The sequence below is a fragment of the Belonocnema kinseyi genome, chromosome 3 (assembly GCF_010883055.1).
Source record: "Belonocnema kinseyi isolate 2016_QV_RU_SX_M_011 chromosome 3, B_treatae_v1, whole genome shotgun sequence".
Taxonomy (NCBI): domain Eukaryota; kingdom Metazoa; phylum Arthropoda; class Insecta; order Hymenoptera; family Cynipidae; genus Belonocnema; species Belonocnema kinseyi.
In genome coordinates, this window is record NC_046659.1 from 106449939 (window position 1) to 106459660 (window position 9722).

General features: G+C 33.5%; 1 protein-coding gene across 1 annotated transcript in view; it reads right to left on the minus strand.

Moving 5' to 3' along the window:
* Positions 1 to 224: 224 nt before the first annotated feature.
* The window catches only part of LOC117170204, a 12562-nt gene continuing 3064 nt past the window's right edge, over positions 225 to 9722 (minus strand). Inside the window, exons 2-3 of the mRNA XM_033356816.1 lie at positions 3267 to 3632; positions 225 to 840 (exon numbers count right to left, since the gene is read on the minus strand). Of these exons, the coding sequence (XP_033212707.1) occupies positions 575 to 840; positions 3267 to 3621 (621 nt within the window). The 5' untranslated portion in view covers positions 3622 to 3632 and the 3' untranslated portion in view covers positions 225 to 574. The remainder of the gene's footprint in view (positions 841 to 3266; positions 3633 to 9722) is intronic.

The following is a 9722-nucleotide window of genomic DNA, read 5'->3' on the forward strand; positions in this document are numbered from 1 at the left end:
ATAACGTAACAGGACAAAACATAAGAGTTATTTTTAGTTTATCATGCTTTTATTCAAGAATATACATCGAGCAAGTCATACACAATTTTTATAAAATTTTGACGTTCTGCGAGGAAAGAGAGGGGTTAACAGGCAAATTTTTCAGTAGAAGCGATTAAAGAAACGGTCGCAGCCAGACACTGAGTGAGTGGGGACAATCTCCTGAATTTATCCCCTCCACTTACGACTAAATCTTCTCGCTCCGCGTTCAGCGCGTGAGACGAGCTCTTGAGTCACACGGATACAGCACAGAAAGATGTGTAGAACGTGGTGGGGCTGGATTTTCTGGACCGGTCGTACGCCGCGATATAGGCGCTTTACTCCTCACTTTAAATCTCAATAACAAATGCAATTTTACAGGTAAAAATGTTATTCTTTTTAATACGAAAGAGCGATTTTGAAACTATCAACATCATCAAAAATCTGAAAATCGATTTGTTAACCCTAAGGTCCCGTTCCTCGCGAAACGTCACATTTGTTGTTTACCTTGTATACAGTTAATTCTAAATGCAATTATAAATTAATATTTCGAAGCTCAAGCGCGAGGTGGAGTTAGTGGTTTGGGAAGCAAGGCTCCCGTAATTTTTGAAGAAAAGCGCGTTCTGTGTAGATTAAATATGACCCAAGGAAAAGTAACTGTTTGGACTGTATCAGTTGATGTAATTACGTTTCCAGATTTGAGCTCAATTTCTACCGCGAGCATTAGATGTGGTTCTTGATCAGGCCTTACCTTTACTTTAAAGCATTCGCCAGCATAAGCGATAAACCATGTTGTACCATCAGGCTCCATCATATCTGCTGCTGTGAAAGAAACTAAAGGTTAATGAATTTGAACAGATGAAATCAATCTCAAGATTAAGCTTTATTTTTTTAATACAAAATTTTATGAGGTTAATCGTTCCGTTTCGTCATCAACATTAACTACAAGTTTTAGAATTATATTATTCTGAAAAAAGGTCTTCTAGCAATCGATCCTCTGGAAATCCACCGCAGAACTTCCGGTTGCCAGTCGGGTGTTTTTCCAATTAAGCTTTTAGAAGGATCGAAAGAAAAATCCTTTTCCGGAAATATACGTTATCTCCAACTACATGTCGCATTTATAATCCGAGTAATTTTAAAGGAAATCTGTATTATCAGCAGGGTAGTTACTATCAATCAGTATAGACGTCACTCCATAATCTGTGGCAATGGAAATCAAAGCTATCAATTAAGTTGACTCTTCAAATAACAGAAAATAATTAATTTCATTTTTGAGAAGATGGAAAATAAATTTTGTAAATTTTTATATTATGTTTTTCTCAAAAAACATGTTTGAACAATTAAAAAAAAATTCTTTTCTGTTATTTAAAGAGTTAATTTGATGGATAGTTTTTATTTATATTTCCGCAGATTGAGAAGTGACGTCTATACTGATTGATAGTGACTACTTTGCTCATAATATAGATTTCCTCTCAAATTGACTATTACATAATTTCTTTTATTGTTAATTCAGAAATATATATTTCACAAGCCTTTTTTATGACCACCAATAAATTTTATTTCTTTCGCAACTATTTTTCTTTTCTCTACTATTCAGATTGTGGCGAATAGTTTTCGAATGGACCGTTTTTAGTTTAGGAATTATATTGAAGTCGAGTTTTAACGAATGGGAGAGTTGACCAATCACCAGAGTGCTCGATCGGTTCGGGGCCGCTCTCTTCGAAAATTTAAATTTAATAAATAGAAAATAGTTTTTTTTACAATAATTAATAATAAAAGTTTATATTTTATTTGTAAAATAAATCGAAAGATTTATTCACTCAGTTCGAAGAGGAAAAAAATGAATATTTTAATTACTGGTCACTTTTTCTTGTGTAGTTCTCAATTTTACTTACATCCCATTTTTGTCTACAGAAAAATGCAAAGCACGTGAGCTGATATTTTTTATCATCTTACCAAATACTTAAATTTTCATCTCATAAAGATAAAATTTGAACCATACATGGAACAATTTAATTTTCACCCAAAAATGAAATAGTTCAATCTTTAACCAAAATGATGAGCTTTCAAATAAGAATATTAAGATCTACTAGAAAGATACATTTGTTATATAATACATAAATTTCCAGCTTAATATTTAAAGTTCTGATTGAAACACGTACATTTTCTACTAAGAGAAAACGAATTCTCAAACAATTGTCAAATTTAGAATTAAAAAAATGAATTTTCAACCAAAAATGGAATACTTACATTTCCTGTTAAAGATTAATTTTCAACAAAAAATGTGATGTTTCAATAGAACTGTTAGATTATTAGCCATGGAAAAGAATTTTTAACTTAAGAAATGAACACACAAGCAAAAATTACTTTTTAACAGAGTAGTATAAATAAAAAAAAATTTTTTTAGAGGAAAATTGAATGGCTGATATTTAAACCATGTAGCAATACTTGTTTTTTTTTAGTTCAAAAATTAATTGTCCACAACAAAAAACAAATTTATGACAACACCATTTTTTCTAATAAAAAGAAATAGTTCATTTTCATTTTTAAAAAATTACTTCAAATAAATAAAATTTTCAAATAAATTTTCAATAAAAATAAATCGATAAATCTTTGATCATTAACATAAAACTTAATAGTTAATATTTCAACCAAAAATTCAACCAAACAGGAGGAATTCTTAACAAATAATGTTATTCATTTTAATTTAAAAAAATTATCAGTTTTTAACAAAAAATAATATAAATAACCGTAATTCAATTTTTAAGCAAACTGACCGTACTTAAATTATTACATTTCTTCATTTTAAATTAAATTACTGACACTTTAAATCTATTTTTAGAATAATCTTTCGACTTTAATTAATACTTAGTATGTCAAGGTTTTTTAAAAAATTTGAAACAACTAAAAAAAGTTCAGGTATTTAAAAGAAATATACATGAAAGCAAAGTTTCCTCAAAAATTTTAAGAATACTTCTACCCCTAATATGATGAAAATTTCTTGAGTTTTTGTGGGCTTTTCATACGTACTTTAAATACGTACTAGTAATAAAAAAGTTCTAAAAAATTGAGTTTTTAATTCATATTTTTCTACTGAATGGGGCAAAATTTTATACGTTAAATTTTTCTACTAGATTTTAGTTTCTTCGTTAAATTTTCCGTATTGTTTAAAAAAATTTCACATTTTGCAGGGGAGGGTTATATAATTGGCCAAATATATGTTGCGTATTTAATGGAAGACTCCTTACAAGTTGGATTTGGTGGTCGGACTCCCATAAGTGAGCCGTCTTGCCTGACATAAATAACCGCTGTATGACCTGCTATTTTAGCAAGACGAACTAGAAAATTATGATGTTTATAAAAATCAGGGCCTTCAGGAAGAGTATTGTTTGGAAAGCTAGCTTGCACTACTTTTCCTCCAACTATCCGCAAACGAACTTCATGCGTCATATAATCGATCTTCAAATAGGATGATGGAAGAAGATCGACGTGACGTTTTAACGGAGGAGGTGGTGCTCGTTCGGTCTGAAAGGGGCCCGTGGCCCTGCGGCGTAACCCCTGGCGCTCCAAACTGTATCCTGAACTTAATCCCACACCTTCCATAGCATTTATTTCTGTAAAAAGAAAAGAAAGATTTGTACTTACATGAAAATTTGAGGTTGCTCTGAAATTAAAACACTCAACAATTCTAAACTGAATCACAAAAAATGAAACAACTTGATACTTTTCATAGGCAGCGGAGCCCTAAGGAACAGGGGTGGGGGCAATGCATCCCTTCAAGATCTGCTAGGGAGTTGCGGGGTACTGATTGCCTCCCTCTGAAATCAAATGACTAACATGTGGAAGGTTTCCTCTGCGACATAGACTTTTTTATCAGACTATCATGAATCGACAGTACGTAAAAAATTAAACACGCGTACCGCCGGTACAAAGGTGAGGGGCCTGTCTGCCGACCACGCTACCACTGGTTTAAACTTTTTTCGACATTAGAATATGCGGCAACAATCAAACGGCATGTCGCAAAATTTTAAATCTTATCTTTATACTAAGGGTAGAAAACTTCAGAAATATTTATTCGTTCCCGAGATAAAACTGAATATATGCAGGCGTGTCTGCTTTCAAAGCTTGTTTCTTTTTGTGATAGCGGCTAATTTTTCATAAAAAAAGTTCAAATATTGAATTACTGGTGAAAATTAGTATTTCTTAGTTGAACATTAAACGAATTTATTGTTAAGTTATGTGTTTTGTTGTGAACTTATCTTTTTTTATGAAAAATTAATTTACTACATCGTATATACCGAAAAAGAATAATTGTTTATGAAATTTATTCATAAGATAATAAATTATGTTTTCTATTATGTGAACTGAACTAAACAACTCCTTAGTTTCAAGAATTGCTTAAATTTAGTGTTAACGAAGTGAGGAACCTCTGTCAGTCCCTGCCAGACCTTTTCAATTAACGTTTCGTTTTCAAGTAGCTATTTAAAAGGTAGGCAGACTTTTAAAATCAATTTCTTTTTACTATTTTCTTATTAAACAAAAAAATATTGGATTTTTTCGAACGAATGTTTTATATAAAATATTTTTTTATAGTTTATTTCTTTTATAAAATAAGCTGTGTGTTTAACCAAATTTTAGTGAGGGGTTTATTCACAAATTACGTAAAACGGTCTAAATTGTGGGTCGGGGTAAATACAGTAATAGTTTTTCTAAGTGGCCGGAGAGGGACAGAAATCTTACGTGAGGAAAATTTGTTCTGACCAAATGAATGTATTGGATTTGAAAGAAACATAATGAATGAAGATAAATTTCCTGAAAGTATTAAATCTATGGGGGAGTAATAAAATTCCTTATTTGGCATATTTACAATGTGAAAAAAATTTTATAAAAGAGTTAAGCCAGCGGAAGATTGGTCGCCACGCAGGCCACATACTTTTTAAACAAAGCCACACTTACAAAGAAGCCAGGATACGTGTCTAATTATTTTTGCCTGACTGCAGGCAGAGACAAAACCCCACTCATTCTGTTGTTCCTCGTTCAGTCAACTGTTAATATCTCCAGTGACTATCCTACTGGAAATGCCTACTACTAGCTCAGGTCTAGTAAAATTTTCCTTTTCTACCAGCTTCGCTAGTCTGTCCCATATCTAATTGCCCCTCATGCCACTATATCCAATGATCCAGAGCAGAAAGACTTAGTTTTCTGACGCTAGCTTGTTCAATGCTTCAAAGCACTCCCACACTATTAGCGACGATTCTGTTGTTCCATTCAGAGCCATCACAGCAGACCAGCTGTCTGAGCGGATGCGAATGTTTCTTTTATTGCCATACACAATTGCCCTATAGGCGCACTGGAGCATGGTCATCATCTCAGATTGTGGGACTGTTGCGTAGGACCCCATCGCAGCTGTAAAGCCCATTCCGTTCCTTCTACGATATACACCTGCTCCAGTGTTCTCTTTGTTCCTAGAGCCATCTGTAAATCAGTTGCCTTCATCACTGGGCAGGTGCGCCTCACCGTTAGCCAATTTCTCTTTCGTGGATTGGAAAACTCGGTACTTCTTATCGAAAAGGTAGTGACGAATGTCAGCCTCCTCGCGATGTCAATTGATATCCGTATAAATGTCGAGTTACTGCTATCGTTTATCGTATTTAATCTACAGGCCGCCATTGCAGCCACGGCCTTAATGGCGAGATGAAGTGGCTTAAAATCTATAATTGCCCCTACGGCCATCGTGAGTGTCGACTTCGAGGCACCAGTGAAGCCTCTCAGAATCAGTAACCTGATCAATTTCAGTCAAAACTTTACAGTTGACAGTTCGTCCATGCTCCACCAGACAACTGCCTCAAAGTTTAGGCGCCATTATTTAGGCGCCTCTGCAAAACTGCAGAGGCGCCGTCACTGTGATGCAAGTTAATTTAGGTGATGGTAGACCGGGATCAGTCATTTAGGTCTGATACCGATCTCTCTATCCACCAACAGGCTCCTCCTGACCCTCACTGGTAGCTTAAACGTTGACCTTCCAAAGTGGTAAAAGGGTCTGTTGTTTAGGACCGCAAGGGACCTCATGGGTGACTCCGGAATTTACACAACTAGGAGATTTTTAATTCCTCCAGCTGTGTCCTCTTCCTGAGGCCTATCCTGCCTGACGATTCGCTAAGACGCTGTCTTAAGTGACGGGTGAAATCCATGCAGCCGCCGCAGGACTATATACGGGTCTACCAGTTTACCTGAGAACAACGTCGTAGCCTTCACTATCTGTGAAGTAACTCAGCTCCATTTACCTTAAGAGCCTTTCCAAGGCCTTTTCATGACCACAGCCTTGTGTACCAAAGCTTCAGCCACTGGTTCAGCTGACACAAATACAAAGACAGAGGCAGAAAGAGGTCTTAAATTTTGGCCATTGATCTAAGGACACTCTTTTTAACGCCCTCCAGGTAGTATCCCTGAAAGGCTTGAACTTCTCTGTAGAGAGTAGTGAGTCCGGATTTCTCGTATCCGTCACTACCACCGTCAGGGGGTCAGTCCTCTGAGCGGCCGCTAGTCCAACCCCTGAAGGCTGCCTGTTCGTTGGCTGCTGGACCGCCTTGTGACTCTTCACAGGCTTATCCCTCCTTTCCCTACTCCTCGGTAAGGTGCCCTCTGAGCCCCTTCCTCGCTTTTGCGCCTCAGTGCTGGTTATCGGCGTTGTGGTCGCCGATGTACCAGGTTCTGCAGCTGCTTCAATAACCCGCTGGGCTTGCCAACTCAGTCTCTTTTTCAGGGCACCGTTAATGTTCTTCTTATTAGGGGGCTCATTGGCCACTCCCGTTTCCATAGCTTCATTCAGAGAGGCCGTCACACCCTCAGCGCCCAAGAGAGTTGGGGGCACTGTCACCGTCTTAGTAATGCTTGTCGGCTAGATAGAGTGGGATAAAAGGCTTATGTTAGACCCTCCGTATGTGTGAAATTATTGAACACTGTTTAAAATCTTTTGAATTGAAATTTTTGCCAAAAATTCAAAATATTTTGAAATCATGTAACCTTTGTGCAATTCATCATATGTTTCAGGAATCAATTAAATATTTATGAAGTCTTAGAAGTCTATTCGAAATCTTTTAAATGCTTGAGAGATAATAAAATTTTTGTGGAATCTTTGAAATTTTTTAAAGGGGTCATTTAGATCTTTATAAAACCTTTCAAATCTATCCGAATTGTTTGAGAAATCCTTGTGAAATCTTTGACAAATCATTGAAATCTTTGTGAAATATCTTTGAAATCTTTGATAAATGATTGAAATTTTTGTCATATCTTAGAAAAATCATTTAAATCTTTTCGAAATGTACAGTAAATTTTGTTAATTCATTAAAATTATTTGCAATATATATGTAGTATTTTATAAATGTTCGGTAATATTTGTAAAATTATTAAATTCTTTGTTAAATTTTGTAAATCTTTTGAAATCTATGTGAAATTAAAAAAACTATTTAAATCTTTGTCCAATTTTTTAACTTTATCTCAAATCTTTTTCGAACCTATAAAATCTTTGGAAGATCTTTGTGTGATCTATTTTAAATCTTTAGAAAATGATCGAAATATTTGTCAAATCAATACATGTTTGAAAAAGGACTTTTATGGGACGAAAATTAGTTGACTCCTCTGATCTAAACGTACCAGAGCTTCTTTTAATACTCCTAAAAAGTCGTGCTTTAACGTAGAGGTGCAAGTTTTTTGCATCTGTTACTTTATAATTTGTTATTTAGCTTCAAAAATGCAGTTGCTTGTATTTTTTATATTAACTTAGCTCCAATTATTGATATTCCTGCAAAAACGTGTGGAATAAGTCAATATACTCTCGTGGAGTTAAAATGTTTCTTGTAGAAAAATATCCTGAATTTTGTTAATAATTATAAACAAATTAATGTATATATCTGTGAACTGCTACATGTTTGGAGTTTGAATTTATTACTTTCATAGACTTTTTTATATAAATGTTAAGAATTCATTTTTTATTGCGAGAAAACATCAAACAATAATAATAGTTAACAGTCTAAACAATTTTTATAAACGAATCCACTTATTTGGCATTTATATCCATATTTTGTGTTCTCTGCATTATAACTTCTGTTCGTTCAGAGAATAAAAATTTGTTTACATTAGATTGCCATTCAACAACATTGATTATTTTTATAAACAATTTACAAAAATGAATAAACTTATTTAAGTGTTACAGCAATTGACTATATTGATATCGAAACGTCTTCAGTGGCAATAGACCAGCTTCTCTACGAATCGTTTGAGTTGAAGCTATTTAAAGGGTTTTTTAAATTTCAATTTTTTTGTACTTTTAGAAATTTAGAATATTTTTTAATTCCTTAATTTTACCTTTGCAGGATTTATACCTATGCCAAAAATGCTTGCTAATGGCTTCAATTTTGACGATGTATATAAAAGTGGAAATATTGCCATGAAATAAGTTTTGATATTAACATAGTCAATCGAAGTGACGCTGACATAAATTAATTTGTTTGCGAAATTTGTTTAGAACAATAATAAATGTTTTCGGATGGAAATCAGTTGTGCACGAGTTCCGCTTTTTAAATGAAAATAAATGATTTCGTAGGAGAGACCAGTTTTCTATACATATAATTGCTAAATAAGTATATTTGTTTATGATAATTGTTCGAAGTATTGACTATTATTGTTGTTTGGTTCTCGTTCAATATTACAAAATTAATTCCTAACATTTCTATAACAAAATCTATGTATGTGATACATTTAAAATTTGAAAACGCAGCGGTAAAAAGTTATATGAAATAATTTGTTTGTAACAATTCAAAAATTGCAGGATACATATCTGCAAGTTACATTTTTTTTATAAAAGTAAACAATCTAATTCTCTACCTTTTTGCAAAAATATCAATTGATGTGACTGAGTAAATATCGCAAATACAACAATTTGCAATTTTTTGGCTAAATGATGAGTTATAATGTGACAAATTCAAAAAACTTGAACCTTAAAGTGAAAGTATGATTTCTCATAATTATTTTTAAAGAAGTTTTGATCCGTTGAGATTTTAGAATTATTTTCAATACACTTGAATTCATTTGATCTCTTTAAATTCAGTGCGTCATTTTTCATTCTTTTGAATTGCTTGTAATAAATATTAAATGAGAAATTATTTAGAATTATTTCAACTCAATTTCTTCTATAAATTCGTATAAATTTCTGCAATTACTTGTATTTTAAAATCCATACAATTCTCTTAATCATCTGATTCTTTGAATTTATAAGAACTGAGAACAATGAAATGAGCTCAGAGATTAGAGAAAACGCAGAAGATTCTCTGAATTTATTAACTCCAAAGAGTTTAGATTTTTATAGGAATTCAGGGAATTCCAAAAATTTATAGAACACACAGAATTCGGAGAATAATTGCAGAAAATTTCCGGAATTCATTGATTTTTTATGATTTTAATGAATAAATAATATTGAAGGAATTCGAAAAATTCTGCGTATTCGAAGAATTTAGGAAAGGGGGAGGGTCGGTAAGGCCGGTTTTTGGCCTAATTTATTTTTGGACCAAAAATCTGAAAAAATCATGGTAGTATCTTATAAGTATCCCGAGTCGATGTCACGCTAAACGGACTACCCTCCACCCCCCAGCCACCCCCACCCCCTACAAATATAGGAAACACCACTACCCACCAACTGTATTTTCGAG